We start from the raw sequence: 26,756 nt of genomic DNA on the forward strand, positions 1-26,756 counted from the left end.
AGATGAGATAAAACTGAAAGTTTCCTTGGTGAATACAGACAGAATGCAAGAGAGGAGTCATTATCATACAAACTGATGGTCAGTGGTATTGAAACAGCAGAAAGCAAAGGTAGAGCTGGATGGTGCTGGACTGAACATTTTATCTTGAAGAATACCCAAATCCAATGTGACATACAGAGTGCAAAGACAGGCTGGTTCAAGATTAGAGATCACTCACAAACATAGAAGCAGATACACAGAAAGCACACAACTTGACAAATCACAGAAGAGAATATTTTTTCTACTTACCAGGAGTCACAGATTCTCTGGTTTTTTTTAGTTTGTTTTTGATACTCAGACGAAAAACTAGAGTAACTGCCTCTCTGTCTGAAGATGCTCATAATCCCTCAAAACTGCTTTCCACAATGTAATGTACATAAGTTTTTATCTGTGCATGCAGCAGTGCACTTTTACCCCCCCTGTTTACTGATAAAACCATGCTTACTCATCACTGAGGCATCCTAGTCTGCTTACGACACCTTGAATTATCTTCTCTTGTTTCTCAGACAGGTGCATTTGCATCACAGCAGACAGAGCATATTCCTTTATCCATAGCTAAAAGCAGGGGAAAAAAATTACAATTGTAAGGTACTCTGATTTCAGTCATGCTAGTCACCACATTAAGAAACAGGGGGTTATTTGATGTTATTTTGCTAAAAACAATCATCCCCCTCTTTCAAGAAAGAAACTCATGCTGAATTAAAATTATTCTACTTAGGAATACTTTTTTCTCAACGATCAAAGTCTTAAACAAAGCTTACTGAAAAGAAAGGGAGGCTTTGCACTGGTTTGGATCAGTCCTGAGCTGTGTCTCCTACAGATTTTCCGGTTTCAGCAACAGAGGAACAAGAGAAAAAGAACAATATGGCACAAAATATTGCATCACCTCTTAGCAGCAGGTAGCAGTGGGCTTTTTCTTTGGGTTTTATTCACTAGTAGAAAAGGTAATTTTTATTTTCACTGAACAAAATGAAGTTGTCATCTTCCATCACGCTTTTGTGTATAGTACCCAATGCTAATAGTTAGAAATGGAGATTGTGTCATTAGGTTTATGGACTGCAAGTTTACAGTTCCTTCAATGTGATATTTAGATCAAAGAATTTAATCTTTAAATGTTTTGATGGATTTGCCATTAGACTGTAAACTTTTGGAGATACGGACTTAAGATTTTGTTTAGTGTACTGCCAGAATTTAAGGAATAATAAGCCGTAAGAGGAAATGGTTGTAAGGCCCAAACTCTGTTACTGTGAGATGAAGAGTATATTTTAAGCAACACTGGCAGCTGGATAAATGCAGGTTGCCCGCAGATGAATGCAGAGCCCTAAATTAAATACAATACTCGGGCGCTCTGTCAGCTTCACTCCATGTTCTAGCCTCATTCAGAACATGAGGGACTAAATTTTCTATTACTGCATACAGCAAGGTTTCACTAGATCAGTACGTCTAGCAAAGCATTAGATGCGTAATTGCACAATTGTCAGTGTTAGGAATTAGGAGTGGTACTGGGCCTTCCTACTGGCTTTGATAAGTCTTTTCCTTGGGAAGCAGTGATCTGTGCAGGAGAGGCTTTATCTGTGAGCACAGAATGAACTCCGCCGGGAAGTGCAGAACAGAATAAACCACACCATCTTTGGCTTTAAAATAAAAGTATATTTCTTTCTTGGATAGCGCCTTCTCTGCAGTATACAGAGCAACACACCTAGTTGACCCCTCTCCATGCAGAAAGCCTTACCAAAACATATGCTCTTGAGCAGGATGCCTGCGAAGGACAGACAGGCGGTCAACAACGGGCGACAGATGGGAAGAGTGCAGCGGAGCGTGAGGAGCACGGCCCAAAAGTCTGTGTGGTGCCGGGGGGGGCACCAGGCTGCTCTCGGCAAGAGCCGCAAGACGTACCTGTGTAGCCAGACCTCAACTGATTTGAGTCTAGGCGACTCTCAAAATCACAGAGCACAGCTGAGCACAGTGCCTTCTCTGACTGCATGCTGCAAGTGTCAAATTAAGGTTTATCGGGTCTCCAGGTATCATCATGACAGACGGCAAAAGCCTGCAGTAATACCGGTATCAGTATTTCCCTTTAGCAGCTCTGTGGATATGGCTTCCTAGTGTTTCACACCTCTCTGCATACGCCTTGTAGATCCATTGCATTGTGTATTTTAATGTCTTTTCAGCAGTTAAAAGAAAGGCTGAAAACTACCTTTTACTTTCCAGAAGTATTTTCATTTTCAATGAGATACTGGCTGTGGCTCAGATGTGGCTTCCCTTCGTTTTTGGAGACCTGGTTATTGACTGAGACGTTGCTCTTGAAGGGCCTGTCTGCACACTTACTGTCAAACAGCATCAGGGCATATAGATCACCATGACACAGAAGACAGGAGATGTTTTCTGCATTGCAATTGCAATGGTAAATGATATAATATTGTAGACAAGAAACCAAACCCTAGCACCTCTGCTGCTATCAGTATACCCTATCCAAAAAGGCACTCAGAATCAAAACAAAGACAGGGACTGTAGTTGTTGTTTACTTCTGTTCATGAAGAAATAGCCTAGTTCTGTAGTAGTGATCTGAGCTTCTTTTAAAGAAAAAGAATGAGTCACCTTTTCCATTGCAAGTGCATTTAAGGTAAGCTGTATGCACAATTTATAAAAGGTCTCTTCACCTCCCTGAGACCAATGGAAAGCTGAGAATACAGCAGAAAATCCCCCCGGTGCACAGTTATTAAACTGAACAGTAGAAGTACATCAGCCATATAAGTAGTAAGAGAACAAAGAGGAAAGGAGAGGGATTACTACACATTTAAGATGGGATGATAAAGAAAGAAGATTGAGATTTGGACCAAACACTAAACCAGTGTTTTGTCTCAAAAAGGCCATTAGGAATATGATCAAGAAGGGATGGATCAGCTGGGAATAAACAGAATATTGTGTGTTTTATTGGAAGCAATACTTCAGCAGCTTACTGGGATGGGCTGGGTATTTTCCATCTCCAAAATACTAGAACTCACACATACAGGCACAAATGCAGCAGCAAAGATCCTCTAGGAATCTTAATTTGAGGCTGCTGGCATATGGCTGAAAACCAGCAAAACAGAGACAACTACTTCATCAAGCCAGGTGGAAAGGTCAGACTTTGTGCTGCACTGATCTTCCAGTGCTGGGTTAAGTTGCCAGGTGTCTCTCCAAGCTTTCCTGTTCTTGGGAATAGCCTTACTTTGCTCGGAGACAGGTCAGTACAGAGTGGAGAAAATCATGCTGCTTCACAGATTCAGTGGCTGGAACAGAGCTCAGGCTCTCCGATTTCTGCATTTAACCAGCAAAACCACTGTCGAAAGCATGGTAAATGGGGGAGTAAAGCTCTGAGGAATGCCTGGCTTCTTGAAGGCTCATTGCAATTGCTATGAAAAAATGAGTATAAACCAAAGAGAACGCAATAAAAGGCACACCATGTGAGAACTGGTAAGCAGATGCCGCTTCAGCTTTCTGGGTGTCCAGCAGTGATGTGGGAATGGACAGAAATCTCCTCACCCCATTGTTACTCTGTAAGCTTCTCAGTGTTTTGCTTCCTGGCAACAAGTCCATTATAAGACCTTCTGGAGCACTGCTAAGGTTAAGTATTACTCTCTGGCAATAAAGGTGAGGAATATGCCTTTTGTAGGTAATGAAACCCATAAAATATTTTGAGTTAGACCTCAGATACAACAGCAAATTAGACCCAAGTAAGCTCACCCTTTTTTCTGCAGCTCTCAGTTTGACATTTTTAGCACAGATTATTCAGGAAATAGAAGGAAAGCAATTTCTCCCTAACAGCCTGTAGATGGGGTGTGATGCACACTGAATGCCAAGCAAGTACCTCAGCCTGGCGCAGCAGTCTGCTCCCCGTAACTGCTGCCCAGACAGGAGAGCTTGTCTACAGAAATCAGGAGGTAGGGGCTATGTGGGAAAATGCTCAAAATGTATTTTCATTAGTCATTTATTCCCATTTGCCTCTCTTACATCCTCAAGTGTATAAGGCAAAGTTAAATATGAAACTGACTTTTTCTTTTCATCTGTAAAAGAGATTCTGTTCCCCCAAAGGATGTCATATTCCAGATATGTATAAATGCTAGGAAAGAGAAAAAAAAAAAAAGTGGTTCAAGTAAATGGGAAAAATGTCTTTTTGAGCCACCTTGAAAAGCACACATAAATACCTGGTGAAAAGCCTTCTGGCGTTAGACTTCCCAAGTCTGTAAAGCAGGTGACTATGTAACTCTTAGTATAGTACATTTAAAAAGAGGCAGATGAAAGACCTATCTCCTGCTGGAAAATGCCTGATAAATTAAGAGGCCTGTCAATATGAATGTTGATTTATGGATCTTCTGTCATATTCAGCACTGTAACATCTATGGGACCTCCTAAATGACACGATCACCTCCCACAAGTGTCTGATCTCTCTTCTTCTTTTCTTAAGGTGGAAACGAAGTGCTCCTTTTTGTAGGATGCAAGTGTCAGGTTATTGCTTAAATGTGCATGCTGCTGCATTTATGCTTGGAAAGGGCCAAGAAATGCACTTTGGATTTGAACATAATATCGTGAGTTGTGTGCTGTTTTTCAGACTCGTTTATACAGGAAAATCTGCCAGCCTAGCTTTGGTGGAATAGCTACCTCCGTGCATGCTCTCTTGGGAGATATAGCAGACTTTTTTCCAGTTTAGTTCAAATCACTTCCAAAAAGCCACAGGCATTAAGTTAAAAAAGCTACTTAAGCTCCTGCAAAGAATATTGTCTCGAGGAATCACACATTTTCCCACTAGGAGAAACCTTTGTCTCTTCTAGGAATTTATCCCACAGAATCACTTGTCCTTAGGACAGCTCTGTCTGCCGCACAGGAAATTTTTGTATTGAATAAGGCCTAACTGCAGTGCTGGTGACCCAGAGACCAAAGTGAGAGCTCTGTCATTGCTAAGTGAGTTCCTCTATAGCTCAGTAATTACTGTTAATGATGTCAGCAAATGCTTTATTCTTTTTTTTTTTTTTCAGCTAGGAAGTCATCTGCTTTATATTATGAATGCTATGGTACATTGAAAGTGATGAAAAGTTAACTTTCTAATTTAAATAACCTATGCTTGGGCATGACTGCAGCATCTGAATTTACATACAATGAATCCATCATACAGTGCTGCCCGAAGAGCTATTATCCAGCAACCGAGCGCTGGAGATGAACTAATCCCTTGAGAAAAAATCTCAGGGAGTGGTTCCTCCACTCAATACTGTGCCCAATGATAGTAACAGAGGAATGCATAAACAGCATTTTTGGAACAAAACTTCAGACCTGAGATCTCCCCCTCTGTGGAGAGCCTCCTGGCCATTAAAATCCATCCTCTCCAGCCCTGAACGATGGCTGAGGTCCAATGGGACAGTGGGAAGACCAGAGCAGAGGTGCCCTAACATGCACTTGGACTTCTGGGACTAATCCTAAATTGCACACCAGTACCTCCTCCTTCTCTGACTGTGGTTCTTTCTTAATGACAGCAGGTACCACCACAGTGCTCTGGGCTCCATGCACTATGGGACGTACTTGTAGTTCACCTACTAGATCAGACTGCTCAGGTCAATCACACACAAGGACAGGCAATTTGTGACCCCTTGGTGAATGTGAAAACGAACAGCAACCTAGAGGTTTAAGCTTGCCAAGTCAGGTATTGCATCTAATCCTTGATAAAAAGAGGCAAAATAAAAAATGTTGAGGTCAGACATTGTTTCATTAAACACTGAAGGTGTAGATATGCCAAATTCAAACACTAAATGTGAGCCAGCAGTCCTAGAAAACACAAATGCCCACTCTTAATTTAAAGCATGTGAGCAGACTCACTGGCATCAGTGGTCGTCTCAAGCATATTTTAGTTTAGTTTGCTAGATATCCCTGTGACACAGAAACAGCAGAGGCAAGCAGAATTGTTTTTCAAATTAGTTGACATAACAGGTGAGTTACAATAAAGTAAATATAAAATGATCAGGGAGGTGCATGTTGTGTAACTCCAGATTAAGGAAAACAGAGAAGAAAAAAAGGAAATGGCTAAGAATTTCCAATGAATAATTTTACTTTTGTATTCCCAAGGGTGTTCTGACCAGCGACCACTGGTCAGCAAACCACTCTACCAGATTTAGTAGGAAGCCCAGTTTCCTGAATCACAGGGTTTCATGGAAGAACCCTAAATACAAGTGGGGGGAAGAGTTAAACACCTTATAGCAGTGTATAATAATTAGGGACTCAGTCAGTACGTTATTAACCATGTACTGGATTGTCCAGGCACTCTGAAGAATGAGGGTAGGAAAAAGTATGATTTTACCAGTGTTAAAGAACTCTGCCAACCTTTTATTTAAGAAGCTCCAATTACCCTTATATGTTGCAGCACGCACTTAACACTTGGGAAGGGGCACACCTTTGTATAGAGAAGGTCTTTCTTTGACTAAACTGTGTTAGTTTTCAAAGCAGTGTTAACAGAGACATAGCATTGTATGAATAAATGGAAGGTCTATTTGAGTTCTAGCCTTATGCTGCAGATACCTGCCTCCACATTCACTGTTGTTGCTTTTCTCCTCTGGTGTCAATGCCCCCTATGCTGAGCACAAACAGAGCAGGAAAGCTGGATGTGTGTTTCTTCACCTTCTCGGAATAACAAATAAGTTTTATATAAAGTGTGTATCATATGTTTCCAATTATTACAGTATTAATACATAAAAATTATTAAGAAATACTTATCATTGTAAGGCCTCCTTTCCTGTAAACTGTACTCATAGGCACCCTCTCCAAACAGACCAGATGAAGGTTTTTTTGAACTGCTTCTGTAGATGCTGAGGACATCACACAGCAGCCTTGACAAAAAATATTTATGTGCTGACAAAGCTGTCAAACACTGAGGACAGATGTTCAGTAATTATTCTCTGACTCCTCTATGCCTACATGCACAGCATATATTCACTCCATACTTCAGGTCAAACAGCGTGCCCCGAGTCTGGACCTGTGTCTGGACCTAGGCTGTATATTTATAGACAAAATACTCTGCACAGATAAGTATCTTGATAATTTTTTTCCATGTCCCTGTTTTTAGGCCCTGGCATTCCAGAATGTAATAGGGGTCTTACTTTTTTTTCTTGCAATAGCTGTTCCTGGAAAAGCTTCCAGCGTCTCTGGCGGTGGGCCTCCCATTTCTCCAGCTGAGGGACCAAATTCTCCTGCCATTCCTCTTTCAGAAGCTCACATTCTCTTACAGAGAGGCCGGTCACAACAGGCAGGGTCTGAAGAAACAGCTCCGTCACCAACTCCGCTAAAGCAAGGGAAGCTTTAGAGTACAGCTCCTAAAAGAGGGACAAAGAGGGACAGGGAGAGACAGGTAAGGAGGTGAACCCCCCGGCCCTTTGGAGCTATTTCGTTACATGTCTCCGTGATGCCAGTGAGGGAACCATGTCCCAGTGAAGACACTGGGCCAGCGACTGATCCCTACAGCTAAATTCCAACGCCACTAATGCTTGAGTTAAAAAGACCAGGTTTTCTAGATGGAACAACTTAAATGTTTTGGTTCAAGGCACACAAGGGCATTTAAAACGCAATAGTGGCATGAGCACATGAGACCCTGAATGCTAACTGCTGCCCACATGCAACTGCAGTACAAAGAATATCTTGTTTTACTGGCTGTGGCAATGCGTTACAAAACCAGTTATTTTGAAAGGTGCTGTGGAAACAATCCGGTGTAGCACAACACCTCGTAGGCACATTTTCAAAGGTGCTGATATCAAATGAATGAAGGCAAAAAAGAAGGACGAGTTAAAAGGGACAGCACGGCTTTTAGTTAGGCAAAATTGACATTACTCATGTTAATAGTTGGTGCTCCAAAATATGACACTCTGCAATGCCTGAAGGACAGAATTAATTCAAATTCCTTCTGATGCAGAAGCAGTTCAAGTCTAGGAAAACAAACATCTTCCAGCAGTTTTATTAAAACTAGTCCCATATGAGTGGTTTTCAATTGCTAAGGCTGTTTCACTCACAAGAAGAGTTTGGGTGATTTAGTCAGATGGCATCCAAGCTAAAAAGCCTGTTCAAAACACATAATTTCACTATCAACTACACAGTGATGATACGAACTGTGTTTGCAAACTTGGTACAATTTGAGATAATCCCTGAGGAGAAGGAGGGAGGGCAGGTAGCTTTCCTCAGTGGAAGAGAAAAAAAATCACATTGGAAAGGTCACAGGGACACTGCGGTACTCCAGCAGTATGAAGAGCTATTTTTGTGTGAGTTCCACATGATCTTACCAGTCCAAAAATCTTTATCGCCTATTTGGCTTTGCTTTCATTGTAAATCAGTGTTAGCACTCTTGAAAACAGTTGTATTTCTTTCCTTAAAATACAGCTAATATTTTTACAACTCCTTTCAGCATTCCTGTTGCAAGAACAAGTCAAGTCTTCTAGCTGTTGCCTTCTTTTAAATATAGGTATAATTACAATCTCTTAAGTGATCAAAATCTAGAACCTCTCAATAGAAACACAGAGATATGTCAAAAACATTTGTCTGCAGCTCATAGACATGAAAAGTTGCAGTTGACTTGTCTTTTTTGGGAAGATACACTGGTATAATGCAGTATTGTGTAAGAGCCCATTCCATCTGCTAGATGTGGTACCATAAAAAAGAAAGAAAGACACACACAAAACCCCCCCAAAACAGAAGAGGATGTTAAATTACAAAGTCAAGAACTCAGAAATAAAGAATGACCAGAACTTAGGTTTCATGTGAAATCTCATTCTGTGCCACCATAATGATAAATTTGGGGCTCACATACTGTTTCCACAGGACCTTTATCTGTTCTGTGTTTAGGTTTATCAATACCCATTGAATGGATAGATTTCTTAAAAATCTTTATTTTGTATTTCTCATTTATTGTAAAATATCCAAACTGTGCACTGAATACTAAATTATTGTTTTCCTCCTAGGATCTCTCTAGGATGCTAATCACCATATTAATTAGCTGTTTCACAAACAATAAACAGCTTATCTTAACAGGTCCCTGCAGTAACCTCTTCTTATGGATAAAATCAAGGCACAACACTATCAAAAGTGTTCACTACACCTTTGAGATGAGCCGTCTTCATTTTTTCCACCCTCTTACCTTTTTTAACCATGTTTAAAGCATGCAGGATTTTAAGAATCTAGCTCCCACTATCTTTGTTTAATCTCAAAGTGTTCTGAATTCATGTAAATTGGGCTACAGGTTTCTGAAACTGGGTACTGGGCATAAGTATGAGAATTAGTAGTCAAAGACCCAACAATTGGATACTTCATTTCTGTAACACTTCTCCCATTTCTAGTGATTGCTCTCAATCTGAACATGTCGGTATCATTAAGGTAACATTTGCTACACAGGTGCTTCCTATGCTGAAGGATGGATCTCCTCTACTCCTTAATTATTATAGTTACTAGTTCGTGTTACAAGAGGCAGGATTTTTCCTACCTTAATCATCTGTGTAGTTGTGGGCCTGGCTTAGCTTGCCAACACTATTGCAAAATGGTTTGTTTGAATTCTCTCTTCTTCTGCTATTTATTTTAAAATTCAAGTCTCAAATTCTGGGGTTTAACAAAAGCTCAAATATCCTATGTTTCTAAGCTCTGTATCCCATACAACATTTAAAGAACAATCACTCTATCTCTGTAAACCATCTCTTCTCTGAGCTTTGCTAGCCTTTCAGGACAAGTTAATTCTCCTGCCTTTACTGGGTGTTTAGGGATATAAGAATTTCTCCTGGGTCTGAAATAGTTCAGATGCAGTCTAGAGGAGTCTGTGGCACTTCTACTGCAATCTCAAAAGATCTCAGGCAGGGTGTTGGGGAACTTTACTCTTAAACAAACAGAGTTCCACCTATGGCAGCTAAATCATTTTGCAACACATTTTGCTGCAGAACTGATAGCATTTCCCTGGCACACTGACAGCTTTGTATTATTATTTACTAGGAAATCTTTTGCACAGAACATAAAGAAGGTATTTTGTTACTTGCTTTCCTGTCATTTTGTTTAAAGACCAAGTGAACAGAATTCTGCTTGCGCTCCCGGCAGCTTCAAATTTTACTGTATACTTACCTTTGGCACTACCAGAGTGGGTACATAGTTACCCAGGAAAAATGTGACTAGGTCCTGTTCCCACAAAATTAAAAAGCTACATCACCTCATTAATGTGATGGGCCAAGTTATCTTTAGATCAAAGGTCCTTAACTCTTTGTTTGCAAAATAATTCATGGCCCTCTGCTGATACTGGTGTATGAAAGGACAAGAAAGTGGGCTTAGAATTCCAGGAGCAGTTTTTCACAACCACAGCCCCTTTAAAAATGAAAACACTGGGGGAATACATGGAAGGGAAGCAGGACCAAGCAGTATGTTCTTTACATCCCATGAATGTTGCAAACTGGCATGCAAAGCAACAGGAAGCCTGGTCAGGTGCTGAAAGTCCCTGGGACCGTGATTTTTAACAGGACTTTCCCTTGAAGTTCTGTTAGAAATTCTCTGTGCAGCATACAAATCCGGCACTTAGTGGTCTCATCGGTGGTCCAGGATCACAAAATAAACCGCTGTCAGTGATGACTATCTAACTAAATTCTCACTAGAATACTAACTCCTCTGCAGTGTTCAAGGAACCACTAGGTGCTGGCTTCTTTAATCTGAACCCATGACCGTATGGGCATTAGACCCCAGGCAGTCCTTGCAGCCCAGACCCTACCATGACAGCATGCTCTACCCAGAAGACATACCACAGGTACAATATGACGGGCACTGTGTTTAATGCAGCACTTTAAAAAACGCAGTGGAAAGGCCTTTTAAAATTTGGTAGGGGGAATGGGAAGTCTACATTTAGGAAAGACTGCAGATGTGATTGAATTCTACCAAAGCGACTCAAGCTAACAAAATAGCTCAAAACTATTCGTACTCTAAGGAATGTACTTGATCTGAAACCGCAATAAAGTCTGACTGTGAACAGGGATGGTGTACTACAAATTACAAAGCTTATTTTCCACAGGAAAAAAAGAAAACCGTTAAGAAATCCTACTGCTTCCAGGATCTTATTTTTGGACTAGAACCCCTACAAAATAGTTCTTACAAGCTTCCTGATATGCCACCTCTTGTTTTTAGAACTTTCACTTAATGAAACTTATTCAAATTGATTCCATTAATAGAATAGCTGATTGCAGTGTTGAATGAACCTGTTTGTAGTACCTGGCAGTCAATCTCAAAGCTTTTCAAAAAACCTCCAGAGAAATTCATCAAGCATAAAGAAATACCATGGGGTATATGCAGAAATAAAATGGGCTCAGATGAAAATGCTGAGCACATCTGAATTTCAAACAAGGCAATAAATATATAATTTTGTCAAAAACCAGGGGAAATACACAGCTTATCAGATTTCACTACAAAACCAAAGAACAATATTAGTGTTTGCTCTCAAACCCGAATGATTAAAAGTTTCCTACATGCAGGTGAGAATAAAGTGAATAGTGAAATTGTGAAGCAGGAAAATGTATTTAGAGAGGCAGGTTGTACTGTATTTTACATGCCAGCCACTGACTAGTATATATTACCTCCAAGAGACAACTGCGCAGCTATTTGTTAACTTGTGATAGCTATTTGTTAACTTATGATACAACAGCATTTCATTAAAATAATTAAATTTCTGGTCAAAGCTGTAGAACACTCTTGCATGTATCTCCAGAAGCTGAATGGCTAGGACACTTGTTTAGGAGGTAAGAGATTCATCTCCCAACACATATTGTATCTTACTAAGGACAGAGATTCAATACTCGGATCATGCATCCCATAAATACTCCAAACGTTCTTGGACACCACTGGCCACTAGAAGATACTTCACATTATAAACTCACAGTAAATGGGGAAAAGCTGATTGCATGTACTTCTTTCTCTCTTCCACGTGAATAAATCTGGAATGCTAATTGGAAAATGAAAACAGTACCCTGCTTTTAAGCATCCTAACAGCAATAAAACACAATGACATTGAAGTCATTAGCTTCTTAGCACAAGCTAATAAAAAAAAAATTATTTCCACACATTTAAAATGGAGGTTCATTGAAATTTCAGTCTTGTTCCCTCACTGGTCCTTGATTTATTCAGGAGGCAGTTTCAATCTTCTTCTCTTTCTGTACTCCCTTTTTAGAAATGTGCCTTTGTAGATAAGGTTATGTCCTTTACTAGATCTAACTATTAACAAATTGTGAATCCATATAGAGGTAAAATACAATTTCTTATGCAGTAAGGCAAGAAGCAAACTTCAGAATGAAGGCTATCCATATGAGGCATCTTGTATCAGCTTTGACCGAAATGACCAGATCAAATGTAATCAGTGCCCAAACCCAGAACTAGACTGAGCTCGCATGGTAAGAGTTACAGTTTTAATCTATTAGATCACACTGTCTTTCAGCCTTTTTGGGGTAAATCACAGGGCAAAATTTTCAAAGTGAGCATCTGAAGTGGATGTCTCTTGAAATGGATTTCCATCTGAGATAAACTGTGGGTAATTCACCTTGAAAAGAAGCTAGCTCTTGGTACCCAAAAGTGCAGTCCTCTCCATGAAAAGCACCCCTAACCATATCTCATATTACTGAAATTACATAAGGAAAGTAATAAAAGAGTAGGTCTCTGAGACTCTGTACTTTTTATTTTGACAGAAATAATTTTTCCCCTTTTATTAACAAAGGAAAAAAATCAAATAATTTGCTTCAATCTTACATTCATATTTACCCATTCATAAAATGTTTATTGCCTTGCCTGTTGATAATACTCATTACTTAATAGCTTTTAGTCTAAATTCCTGTGCATTTCTATGTTCTGTCAAGTCAAATGAAATAACGTTCTGGTGAACTGCTATCAGCAAAGGGGAATTATAAATGACAGTAAATTGTGTGTTTTTATGGTTTTGATGTTAAGGCTGAGGAAAAATAATTATCTTACCATGGACTATGTAATTCCTAGCTGTTAATTGATTTCCTTTGTGCAATCTGCATGTCTTTTCTTAATAATGAACTATTAACCACCAACCTCTTTTCACTTCTCATTTCTCTACTGAAAAAAGTAGGTAGTTCACAAAAAAGAAGGAGAAAGAAAAGATTAAAGGTTGGTGAACATCTGATATGCTAAACTTGAGACCAACTTGCAAGGAGATAGCCATTAATCTTTTCAAGAAATCAAAAGAAACAAGAAACAGGACAGGATATATTGGGGTGGGGTGTGTGTGCTTTTGCTGCCATGTAAGAGAAAATTACTGTAAGAACTTTGCAACTGAAAAGCTACCTAAGCCAATACAAAACTGTTACTGCAGCACAATATCCCTTGCGTATGGGATAACTCTGCAGACTGTGTTCGTGAAAATATTAGGCTGAGCCATTCAATTACCTCTGACACAATTCCTCCTTCAGTTATGATATACTGTGATAACCAAAATCACTTGCCCCCATTCCTCAACTCGCACTTCAAAAATTAGTTATGGAGCCTGTGTCTAGACACAGACTATTCACTTACAGCACACTATTTTAATCCACTAGTATGGCTGAAAAGTCCTACACTATCCTCCAAATATAACTCCTTCATTCACTTCAGGCATCAACAGATTCCATTGACCTTGGTTAAATCATTTTAATTGATTTATTCATGTGTACACAAAACAAACGTACTCAATTATTCTATGCAAACACAGTCAGCTTCCAGATCACTGCATTTTTACATATTTATTCACCAATTTGGATAATTCTTTGATGTACTATAGCACTACAGGCTACAGTAGTGCTAGAGGGTTATATAAATCTATCTTGATGAACTCACAAACTGTTCAAAAGGGGAAAAAATGAAAAAATAAAAAAGGCATAGAAATTTGAGAAGTGCTTAGAAGAACATTTTGAGAACAAGGTAAGGCTCTTCTCCAACAACTGAGTGGCACTTACAGGTAAGTGACATCTTTTCTTCTGTCCCCAGGACATTCATTGGTTCCCTATTTGGTCACACGGTGAGCTTTTCCTTCTATTTTAAAATCACCTCTTGCATTGAAGTTATCTTTCTACTTATTCATGAAACTAAGCCTGTCAGGCTTGCTGCCCTGCTTGCTCATACTAGGACAAACCAAGGTAACTGTTGAAATAAGTCAAGTTATTCTAGCGTGCAACAGACGGAGGAATGGAGGGCCTAAACTTTTTATCACATATAAGCCTTTATCACATATTAGACCTTCCTAGGTCCTTTTCCCTTGAAAAAAAAAAGGTTTAATGGCCTTCAAATATAGCAGCTAAGGACCATGAGCTTAGGGCAAGAGCTGGGCACTTGGACTTCTGGGGTTGGTTGAGTGAATTTGTCAGGGTGCAGCCCCTGGGAACTTTGTACTGGCTGTCTTCCTTGAGGATTTGTTCTGGTTTGTCATCCACAGCGGAAGTTTTGATACAGTACTTAAATGGGGGTGGATGCTTTAGAAAGTTGATATAGGATAGAGGCACCTGTATGCTCTAAGACAGTTGCTTTGAAAGCTGCTAGTAACTGCTCTTAGCTGAAGGTATGCCTGAGAATGGGACCTAACTCTAGCTAACAGGATATTATGTATTTCTTTAACACTGGTGGTGTTACAGTACATGAACTTACCAGATGTTACTCCAAATGGTCATTTGTCTGAAACATGGCTGTTCTTTACTAGGATATTGGTGTTTATCTGATAAATTGCAATATTGATGATGCCCCAAAGACCCTGAAAGCAACTTAAGAAAATAGAGGTCTTGGATGCGGCAGAAAAATCCCACCTTGGTTGGGTTCTGCTGCCATTAATCTGAAAAGTGTGGTGTGATTCATTCCAATTCTGGGGGTTTCCAACCAAAGTCAAGATGGCAACGGGTACACAGGCAGGAACTTGTCTGGAACCCTAAATCCTGTGAGTACTGGACAACATTAGATTGTTCAGCCCAGAAGAAATATGTGGTATTTCTTTAATCCTGAGCCAGTAGAGAGTATGAGCTACTTGGACGAGGGGGCATATAGGATGCTATTGCTAAATCTTGGTTCTGGAGAAACTGTGATTTAGGTAACACTTTGCCTCCTCTTGGATTTAGGTAATTAGCTTGTAGTAAGACATCTCAGTTTTATTTCCCTTAAATGCAACACCTATTTAACTAGTGTGTGTGGGAAAGCATATCTACTTTGTGCAGTTTTGCAAGGCTAATTTTCACTTGCAACAAAATAAAAACTGGGCTGAATTCTTAAATATTTAATTACTTCTAGTTCTTTCCACTCTGACTGTGTTTACAAATGTATGAATGCATCTATTTTAAATGTCTTGCTGTCTATCTTTGGATGTCTTGCGGACCACAGGCTGAGGAATATTCATCCAACTATCTGTGGAGCTTGCCAGGTTGATTTTAGAGAGTTTCACTCATTTTTTTCAGTAATTGCTAGGCTTCTGTTTCTACTGGAATGATAAAAAGCAACAGAACAGAACTCTCTACTGGTGAAGTTCTCTTCTTGCCTTCTAACTTACTTAATAACACATGCTTGTAGATATGGAAATATGGAGATTAAGTGAACAATAGAATGTTTAACCAAATCTTCAATTCAACCTTTTCCTTGCTCATGGTAGAACAGAAACAGCAGAGTCCAAACCTTCCAAATGAGTGCAAGGCAAATGAGTATCAGTTAAGCTTCATGGAGTACAGACCTTCTGGAATGACAACATGGAGCTTCGCAGTGTTCACAGATGTGCCCAAACCAGCTGGTTCTACAAACTAGCTGGTTCAAACTCGAGTGGGACATAGGTCTTGTAGCGCAGTGCCGACTAGTGCCACGTGAGGGTTGCTGGTACATAGCTGGTTAGTTTAAAGTTTGCTTGCTTAGGTCTACCTGAGCTGCCATCACACCACTGCATTGTGGAGTATCTCAAGCCCCTGTCGCCTTCCCACGGGTATCTTGCCTTCCCCACTGGTAGCAGCAGCTTCTCCCTAGCAGAAACCCAGAGAAACTAAGTGAAGAGGCAAGGCCCTGCTGCCTGGGGAAAGGCTTCTGCTTGTCCAAGGTGCACTTCTGCTCTGAAAGTGTGGTGGAGCAGACAGAGAAGCAAAGGCATTGTGGTTGTGAGATGCAACTCCTTCCCTTAATGGCAAAGCTACTTTTGCTTTCATGCACCAGGTAATGGACAGCGTGTAACTGCTGCACTTCCCTCAGCTACAGAAGTCAGAACATCTCCATTTACCTGCAGTGGGGCTATGCTCATTTGTATTTTCTCTTCTTTCTAGCTTATGCTGCTTACAAGGTATATTCAGAAGCAGTCTGCTCTCTTAAAACAGTCTGTAATATCTGTATTTAGGGTTAAGGGGAGAAAGTGCAGTTGTTCATTATGTTAAATGTCACAATAAGAATGTTTTAGTATAGAAACAAAGTGGAAATTAAGATTTGTGGATCCTCATTCAACAGATGCCAGTTGGATCATGGTACTTGCAGTTTTTCATGTCTGGCAGCATTTGTTTGGGTCTAGGAATAAGAGAGCAGCTGTAATATGGAATATAATGGCTTAGAGCTGAGTGAATTGGCATAGTTCAAGTTTGTGCAGCTCTCCTGGCAACTTAGCAATTCTAGAAACACTTAATTCACCCAAACCAATTTTTCTTTAATGGAAAAGAAAACTTAGCTAACGGTGCTGAAAGAAATAGGATTTTCAGTCTGATCTTAGTGTCGCCAAAGCAAAGTACACAATAAAGGAAAGCAATATAATTTCACAAATTAGGTGGAACTATGCAGGGTAAAAAAAATTGTTTGATCTCCAGAGAGTTCATGTGAATTGAGGAAGGGGGTGGAGAAGTTAGTAACTCTGGAGAATGGACTGTGCGCAATAATATCAGCAGACGTTGATTTTTCTTAAATTAAATAGCTTTGTACAATTAATCTACTTTGATGCACTGGCATACCCCTCCAAGGAAACTCTTCCTTTCTCCAAAGCAGTAGCTCTTCTCAAATATCCTGTTGCTTGCACTATTACATAAAACAATGGCAAAACTATTTGTTCTAAATACAGTGGCTTTATTTTCTCTATCCGTTGAATTGGAAAAAGTGCATGTGGCCTAGTGCTAATTAAGATTGTGTGGGTATCTTACCCTAATGTGATAGGGACTACGAGTTTCCATAACACCCTGATCTGGTCATAATTAATCATGACAAGGATCCTGTTGAGCTGAAAGCAATTAGTTCCAGCCTAATTAAAGGTCACTCCTGGCTACAGTTTTGGGCTTCATCAGGTAGATCATGTTATCTTATTTTTTCAGTACAGACAGAAAATAATTAAAGATGATGCAAAAGCATGAAGTATCTACATATTTTCCAAACCAGTAACATAAAGAAATGTAAAAATACTACTTACATCAAAGATCTGAACTTATTTCAGGGAACTAACTAGTGTCAAAACAATTTCTCTGAGAGGAAAAGAGATGAGAAAACTATTTTTGGAGATGTAGTGAAGTTAACTAAGAATAGTATCATCCTACCATGGTGCAGAGGAGATAATTATGCTACATAAATGAAGTCTCTCTCCTCGTAGTAATGTCAGACGTTGTATGTTCTCAACGTTATTGCAGCCTTGTCAGCCACCCAGGCAGCACATTTTGGCAGACCACAAAGGCATTTTCTGACTAATACAAGGTTAGGAAACGTAATGTGTTGGGAAGGTAATGGAAAAGGCAAGCTAACGTGGAAGACTGTCCTGTCTCCATCTCCCAGTTTGCCAGTCTAGCTTCCTGGAGCTGCCATGATATCTCCTGCAATTCCCCAGTCCTCCCAGAGGCCTGACATTGTGTAGTGGGTTTAGAGGATTTTCAGAATTATTTTAGTAAGTGACACATATCACTACAGGTGGCACCTTGTGGAGATCTGCAACAGCCTCTGTGCTCTCACAGTCATCCTCCTCCTCCAGTTCCCACTGTGCTTGCCGATGTTTCTCTAACAGCTCATGGTAAGCCTAAAAGAAACATAATAGGTAGATTTAAATAGATGAAAAGGTTTTGATAGCTTCTTATGATCCTCCCCTTCCCTGATCCCCTTCCCATTTACCATCACAACAGTAAGTACTTATGTGGAACCATGACTCAGATGGAAATGAAACTTGCCTTACCACCTTAATTTGAGCATATCCAGTCTTGAGAATGAAACCCCATAGCCTCAGCAATTTGGGGTTAAGTAATATGTACCTAATACTGGAAAACACATGAAATGATCTGAGTTGCAACCTGCTTTCCTGTGTATGAATACCACTTCATCATAGCCAGTACTATGAGGTGCAGAACAGCCATCAGACATCGTTATCAGACACCTTAGTTACAGCTGTATCACACTATATAGGGCTTTTCCACTGGGGTTGGTCACCATGTCCCACAGTGGTCCCTAAAAGGCTGATCTATGTCTTGGTCCTGATTTAGTCCTTGGCAACAGATTTAAGAGGGATGCAATTTCTTTCTTCGAGCCACGGCTGTGATGTGTTGGCAGGCTCATGTGCTGTAATAGAAGACTGAATTTCATAGACAAAGAACATTTCATTCTATAGACTAATGAGTGGTCTTATACATAAATATTCCATATTTTGATTTAAACTGCCAAGTGCCCTCTTACATTCCCATGGTAAGTATGGCTTTCTTCATTAGGTATGTCAATAGGGCTCTTCCAAAGAGCACCAAAGTGCTCATAAATTCTTCATGTACAGGTCATTCTTGTAGAGGTGGACTTTAAAATTTACACTTCTCATGAAATTGTAGTTTGCCACAGAATTTGACAGTTAATTGCTGTAACTTGTATGTCCATTGCAGGTAGGGCTGAGCAAGACTGGGTTACTGTAACTGGCACTTTTTGGCTTGTGTGCTTCACCTGATCATTCCTGTATTCTCTGCCAGTAAAAAAAAAAAAAAAAAAAAGCTCCTTTTCCAGTGGAAACATAGATGAAGGAGACAGAATGATACAGGGACTCTAACCTTTAATATCTAAGTCATTCTGTCATAAAAAAAAATCAGAGCTGCAGCAACTAAATCATTACCATCCAACTTGTGTTCAGAAGAAATTGATGTGAAGAAAGTTCATTGCAAAATCCACCTTCTTAATTGGCAACCACTTAAAATTCAGCAGAAAGGTCAGTTACTGCCAAGGCTGTTACCATGGTGGCACGATGAGGTGGAGGGGGGAAGGCAGAGAAGAAAAGTGCTTTTGATGGCTACAACTCTGGGTTGATGAGGATTCAGGACCAACTCCTTCCCTGCTGGGCTGGCTGTGAAACCAGCTCCTCAACGTGAAAATAGCTCCTCAACGCTGAGGGGATTGTTTGCACAAAATAATTACTGAACTATCTAAGTCAAATCATGGGAGCTGCAGATATATACGTATTTTTCTTATTTTTCAAAGAGTCGCTGGACTCAAGACCCCATCTGTTCTGGGACAAACAGAAAGGCAGTAGAAAGGCTTAAATTTCGTATTTATTTTATTATTTGCACACAGGCATTTCAATACTAAGACTCAGTTGTGTTCTGTCCTGCAGCATGAAGTGCAAGTTGCTCACTTTTGCTTAGCCTGTCATAAGCAGATTGTCAGTCTACAGTTTAACTAAGTGTATTTGTTAGCTTTCTAAGGTGCACAGAATAGAGCATCTCTTGCACAAAGCCGTGTGGCTCTACCTTTGTAGGGGAGAGGTCTTAATACAAGCTTTTTAAGCTTTGTTTAATGAATTTGGGATGTGCCCAAGAGTTTTGAATGTGACAGAATTATTTGTCTCAAGCTATGAAAAGCCAAAAAGGTGAAACGTGCTCTACTGTTTTAAAGTGCCCGAAACCTTTTGTTTAGAAATGAAGTGTTGCCAGACAGGTGTTGCATACAAGAACAGTAACTGCATTATCCAATTCGTACAATATAATTAAAGAACTTGGCCCTACAGTACCAAATGGCAGTGCTGAGACCAGTAAATTTTGACAGTTTGCTACAGCTGGAATCTGGGTCTTCTCATACAGTAATTTATCTAAGTTATTAGATTTCTTCAGAAGTTTAATGCTGCTGAATGTAACCACTTTAGCCTTAAATTATTTCTTTTCATGAAAATTGAGGATTGATTTTTTTTTTTATTTCTTAATAACTTGGGTCTGCAGCTCTCAGCATTTACAGCTAAGAACTCTGATTTCATGTATACATTCTGAACAATAACAATAAAGCTCTGCAGAAAATATGGCCAAGAAAACATTACACTGGCCATTGTATAGCACATTAAATTATCTATTGCAAACTTTCTCTAAGGTATCCTGCCAGTGATCATAATGAGTTTTCCCTCTGCTTACATGGAATTTGATAGTCTTCTGAGCCTCAGCAATCTCACTCATAGAAAGGCAATTAGATCAGTGCAGTCTGCATTCTTCTGTAATGCAAGCCAGATACTTTCCTCCAGACATTCCCTATATTGAACCAAACACATAATATCTAAGTAAAAGGTATTTTCTACAAAACCTGCATAATCTAGCATTAACACCCTTTGGCATTTTGTTCCAATGTGACAAGACCAACGCTGCAGGAAAAGTCTCTAGGCAAACCTAGGCAATAGGGAGTCTGACCCTATCCTACCTGTGCTAGTGTACATGATTCTCAGGAGGACTCAGAAATCCCAATTTTATGGAACTGGAAGAAACATGCAATATATTTTGCCTTAAAAACTAATGGAACAGTGAAAATAAGCTTTTACGTGCTCACCTTAAGAAAATCATGAACATTTTCATTATAAAAAGTTTTACTGAGGAGACTCCCTTGTTCAGCTTTCTGTCTTTGTTTGAACTCTTCTCTCTTCTTTGCACGACACTCCAGTCGTTTCAAGATCAGATCTTTACTTTGCTGGATACATTCTGGAACATAAACCACTGACAATTAGATATTGTAACTCCATGGGGAGAAAGTAGCATCTGCTACTGTCACACAACATAAGCTTTCAGAAATCTGTTAGTGACTGAAATAGGCAAGTAATTGCCATGCATGATTTCAAATTTGATTCTCACCCTGATGGTCGTCTTAGACATGAACTTTTGGGTTGTTACATGGCACTTAAATCTATCAGGTTTTTGGATCACTACCATCCTGCACCCTCCCTTTCACTGGTGCTGCTGCTTATGCAAAGGCAGTGTGTTAATTCAAGAAAGATTCCCACCTGCAGCACCCCAAACCTCCCCCTTCTGCTTCTGGAAGGCCCAGAAGTGGCTCATCACCTAATTGCAGATAGGCAAATGCTGCTGCAAGAACAGGTGCAGTAACATACGGTGGGGAGAAAAGGTCTAGAGCAGTGCTAGTTCGGATTAGCTTGAACTGGCATGCAGCCATACCAGGCTTCCAAAGCGACACATCCAGGAACCTGCAGCAAAAGTTGTCAAGGTCCCTCTGATTTTGTGCCAGTACTGTGAAATATTTGAGACCGAGTACTTCCCCCCTTCATCTCCGCTGTAGCTCTAAGTGATTTATAAATTCATGATTCTATCTGGACCCTGTGCTGCAGAGTGGAATTGGTGCTTTCAGTGTTCTGTGACTACTTCATGTCTCATTGCCTGTCCACCTAAGCACTCTATTCATTTCCCCAACTTGCCCTGCCCCAGACCAGTACTTCACTCCTGACACAGGCAGCTAAAGGGGAATGCAAAGGAATAGACATCTGTGCCTGCTGTTCTGCCACTACATCAAGCTGCTTTAACTGTGAGAAATTATTTTGTGGAGAAATAAAGAACAATACTATAGCACTGAGCATGTTACTTATTCTCCATGCTAATTTACTGTGCTTATCAACAGGCTGATGATGCACTGACAAAACACTTGAAAGTGCACTGAAAGTATAGGAAAGCCTGTAATAAAAATGTCATTTGAACAAATGTAGCAACTGTTATTTTTAAACACTACTTAATTCTTTACTATTTCCTTGTTTGATTCCTGGGAGCAGAGTCTTGCTGGCTTTGTGTTCTGCTTCTGAATTATAGGTACAGTTTAACTTATGTATTTAGGACCTCATAGGCAAGGTCAACATGGACTCTCCTGTGAAAATGCTGCACTCCAGATTTATTTTTTTTAAGCACATTTCATTTCTATCTAAAACTAGGAGGTTGATAATGGCCTTCTGCACAGGCTGTACTAACTATCATATATAGCTATATATAAACACCTACTTTGCATAAAATCAAGGCCTTGACAGAGGTATTTTTGTTTTGGAACAAGAGAAACTTGAAAAAAAGGGGGGAAAAAACACCCACAGATGTACATTAATGCTTAAGGAATGTTAGTGCCTGAACCTATGCAAAGACCATGAAGTAGGCATGCCAGTTTTAGGAGTAAACATCCATGAAATAATCTGTATCACGTTACACATGAATTCTTGAGTATCAGCAAACTGTTCACATGGTTAATTGGATTTTAAAGTGGAGCAAGTCTGCAGCATGGGAATTCCGATCACCTTCTATGATGAAATGACTGGCTTAGTAGATGAGGGGAGAGCAGTGGTTATTATCTACCTTGACTTCAGCAAGGTTTTTGACACAGGCTCCCGTCAGATCCTCATAGAGAAGAGGATGAATTACAGGCTGGATGAGCAGGCAGTGAGATGGATTGAAAACTTTCACAAAGTCCACCTGGAAACCAGTAATGAGTGGTATACCCCAGGAGTCAACACTGGGTCCAGTCCTGCTCAGTATGTTCATTAATAACCTGGATGATGGGGCAGAGCGCACCTTCAGCAAGTTTGCAGAGGTCACAAAAACTGGGAGGAGTGGCTGATACAACAGAGGGTCATGCTGCCATGCCATCCGTAGGGCCCTTGACAAGCTAGAGAAATGGGCTGACACAAATCTCATGAAATTCAACATCGGGAAGTGCAAAGTCGTGCACCTGGGGAGGAACAACCCCAAGCACCAGCACATGCTGGGTGCCACCCAGCTGGAAAGCAGCTTGGCAGGAAAGGATCTGGGGGTTCTGGTGGACACCAGGTTCAACATGACCCAGCAATGTGCCCTTGTAATGGTATCCTGGGCTGCATTAGACAAAGCATTGGCAGCAGTTGGAGGGAGGTGATCTTTCCCCTCTGCTCAGCACTGGTGAGGCCATATCTGGAGTGCTGGGTCCAGTTCTGGGCTCCCCAGTACAAGAGACATGGAGATACTGGAGACAGCCCAATGAAAGGCCATGAAGATGGAACTGGAATGATGGATGGGAACATCTCTCCTATGAGGAAACACTGAGAGAGCTGGGGCTGTTAAGCCTGGAGAAGAGAAGGCTCAGGGGGATCTTATCAATGTATATAAATACCTGGAGGGAGGGTCCAAAGACAGAGCCAGGGTCTTTTCTGTGGTGCCCAGTGACAGGACCAGAGGCGAGGGGCACAAACTGAAACACAGGAGGTTCCCTCGAACATCAGGAAACAATTTTTTACTGTGAGGGTGACTGAGCACTAGCACAGTTGGCCCAGGTAGATTGTGGAGTCTCCATCCTTGGAGGTACTCAAAAGCCATCTGGATGTGGTCCTGGGCAACCTGCTGTAGCTGCTCCTGCTTGAGCAGGGGGGTGGACCATATGACCTCCAGAAGTTCCTTCCAACCTCAACTGTTCTGTAATTCTGTTAATTGCTGACCATGAGATACGGCACAATTTATCAACACAAAGCCTGAAAGTGAATGAGCAGCGCTGCAGCAAGAATATACTGCAACAAGATTACATTCATTCTGACCATTCAGTTCACTGAACTCTAACCCTAATGCCATTTTGCTAGCACAATTTTCTTTAAATATGCCCATGAGTAGCAGAAATGGTTCTGCAAAATGTGTGAGAGTAAAATACTTCTCACTGTTTTCCTTTTGCCTGAATGTGTACTATAATTTTCCATGGATGCTGATGGGAATCACTGAGACCTTGATACAGCACCTATCAGAGAAGGTGGGAGTATGTTTCTGAACATGTTGGGCATCAGATAACATGCAAAGTGACACAGGGAGAACCTTACATCAGTGGGTCAGTCAGCTTAGACTTTGTTGTAATTGTGTACTTTACAGATAGGCAACATGAAGGAGTGTAAGAGGAAGAGGCAAAGACTTTGTTTTTAAAGTATTTTTGTCTGACATAATAAAATAGAAGTTTATCTGAAGATCATAAGCCTTAAATTATCTTTTCACAAGAGCAATAGCACAACTATGTTTCGTGTGTCTTCTGGCTCCACATGCTAGCAGGAGATCATAAGACAGTATTCTGCACATATACAGCTATTACTGTCCCTAACATTAGCCAGTATCACCAACAATGTCAAGCGTGAACAGTAAATGGAGAAATCTCACAAAGACTTGTAACAAATGTGACTCTTCTTCAATCTTCAAATAATGAAATAAGGTATAGATTATGTTAACTGTAGAGTAAGTTCATAGTAATGCCCAGAAAAGGCTTAAAGCCAAAGTTCCCATATTAAGCATCCACCCTTCACAATAACAGTGTTCTTGGCCAATTCATCAATACGTTTTTAAAACAGAGCAATATAGGGCCAAAGCAATAATTTTTTTACTATTTAATACAATAATGAGAATGCATACCCACATTTGTTAAGTCATGAGCTCCGGTCTAAGTACTCACCATTACTGAAGTGTGCCAGTTGTTCCCAGAAGGCCTTGTGCAGATCCGTTAAAAGTTCTTCCTTTTGTCGGACTGAGAGATTATTCTTTACAGTTAAATTGTCCAGAATATTTGATACAATATTTAACCTACACTTGCACTCTTCTGGTATATAGGACTTCAGTGAATCGATCATTTTCACCACAAGCTCCCAATTGAATAACCTTTCCTGAATGTCCTAAAACAAACATGAAGAAAGTCCTGTTTAGAAACCAAGAACGGGACTTTGGTTGTGCTTGTCCTTTCATTGAATTACTCATTCCCAAACTACACAGAAAACCGAGGAGGCTTCTCAAGATCATGTGAATAACAATGTTCATACACTTAAATACTTCTGAAAATCTTAACTGGTGTAGGATAGCAGTGAGTTTATTGCATGTTCAGTTGCAAGAGCTAACCTAAAACCACTAGTGTTTTTCATTATTTATAGCTGTCAAGAAGACATTAAAGCAGGAAAAGACAACAACAAGCTTGCAGAACAAACTTAAATAGTCAAGGGGGAATGATGGACAGAAGGGCAACATGGAAGTCCTGGACCTCTTTTCAAGATACTATATGGCACACCAGTATGGGCCTTCAATGAGGACACATATCTGATTTTGATACTGCTGGTTCAAGTATGTGGTCAGCTGGAATTCAGTAAATATACAGTAAATAAAAATCAGTATAATTGCCTATGGCCTAGCAGTTTTCATTGCACTATTAGAGAAGAAGCCCAGGATTACAGTAGGGAGCAAGATTTCCTGGTGAAACTGCAACTGCTTTCAACAGTTCTGCAAGGTGAGTGTGACAACTACCATAGTTAACGGAGACACGCAGTCAATGACCTTTGCAATGAGATGCAAGCATCACAGTAGTGACTTCAGGTAGGAATATTTCCTGTATCTGTATCCAAACACCTCATTTGAAGTCTGCCCATCTGAAGGAATTTGCTGTACAATAGCCTGGTATGGGTCAAGTGTGATCAGCTGCAAAGACTATTTTCATACCTGGCCAGCTCAGTTTACTTAGCTGCTCCAATGAAAAAGTAACAAGCTAATAATTACTGTATCTGTTTTCTAGTAAGCCAAATAAAGCTAGCTATCCATTTATTCTCCAAATTACTAATAAATGCAGTGGGCCAGATTCTGATTGTATTGTGAACCTATAAATTCCAAGTCATTCTTTAAGTATGTCCTGTGCAAAGCAAACAAATATCTGTTAGATTTAACACAACATAAAGCATAGTGCTGATGCATTTATAAACACATTTTTCCATCTTAAGATCATATCACTAAGAGATGTTAAGGGTTTTCAATTCCAGTTAAAGTCACTGGACACACAGAATCACCATCAAATTTAAATTACAATTTCTCAGTCAAAGCAGAATAAATACTCTGAAAGAAAAAGAAATGTCCTAATGCCCAGGGTAACGATTCTCCTTCATCATTAGATCTAGTGGTCTTGCTCCTGGCTCACTGGCTGCATTAATATCACTTTTTCCTAACAGGTCGGCCTAAATGGTATTTTGAGAATTAGAACTCAAGTGCAGAGAGTTCACCCTCCTGTGAGTCTTCATAAACTGCAATGGAAGTTGAACTTTTTGCAACAAAGCTGAAAGAGACAACTGGAGTAAGCAGTCTACATCATTCCTGAGACAGGACTGACAGACTCTGTACACTTGCGTCATTCTTTGTGTTCAGATTGACTAAATCTCTCTCAAATTTTTTTTTTTTTTTTGTACTTTACCATTGCCTGCAAGTCTTGAGATTCACTTAATAAGCTTTCTACTGCAATCATCTTCTCGGTCAGATCCATCATTATCTTTGTTGCTTTGGCACTTGAGCATTTTGATTGGTCCAAAAAAGCCTGCTGGGCTTTGTCAGTCTGCTTCCAGAAAGCTTCCATCTGTGGAATACGAATCAAAAAACAATCCATGTTCCCTCATTAATCATCTAGTATTTCACTACCATGAGAGGCATATGAGTCTACTGAGATATAAGTCACTGAGACTACAGACATATTTCAGTGTTAGTTTTAGTAAACATTTTGCAAAA

General features: G+C 40.1%; 1 protein-coding gene across 3 annotated transcripts in view; it reads right to left on the reverse strand.

Moving 5' to 3' along the window:
- EVC (EvC ciliary complex subunit 1) overlaps nt 1–26,756 on the reverse strand; it is a 55,742-nt gene that overhangs the window by 13,786 nt on the left and 15,200 nt on the right. For all 3 annotated transcript variants that reach the window (XM_075022942.1, XM_075022922.1, XM_075022932.1), the window contains 6 exons: nt 26,449–26,607; nt 24,682–24,898; nt 20,794–20,942; nt 17,942–18,040; nt 7,161–7,373; nt 485–594 (listed from right to left, as the gene is read on the reverse strand). In XM_075022942.1, the coding sequence (XP_074879043.1) occupies nt 485–594; nt 7,161–7,373; nt 17,942–18,040; nt 20,794–20,942; nt 24,682–24,898; nt 26,449–26,607 (947 nt within the window). The remainder of the gene's footprint in view (nt 1–484; nt 595–7,160; nt 7,374–17,941; nt 18,041–20,793; nt 20,943–24,681; nt 24,899–26,448; nt 26,608–26,756) is intronic.

The sequence above is a fragment of the Buteo buteo genome, chromosome 1, assembly GCF_964188355.1.
Source record: "Buteo buteo chromosome 1, bButBut1.hap1.1, whole genome shotgun sequence".
Taxonomy (NCBI): Eukaryota; Metazoa; Chordata; class Aves; order Accipitriformes; family Accipitridae; genus Buteo; species Buteo buteo.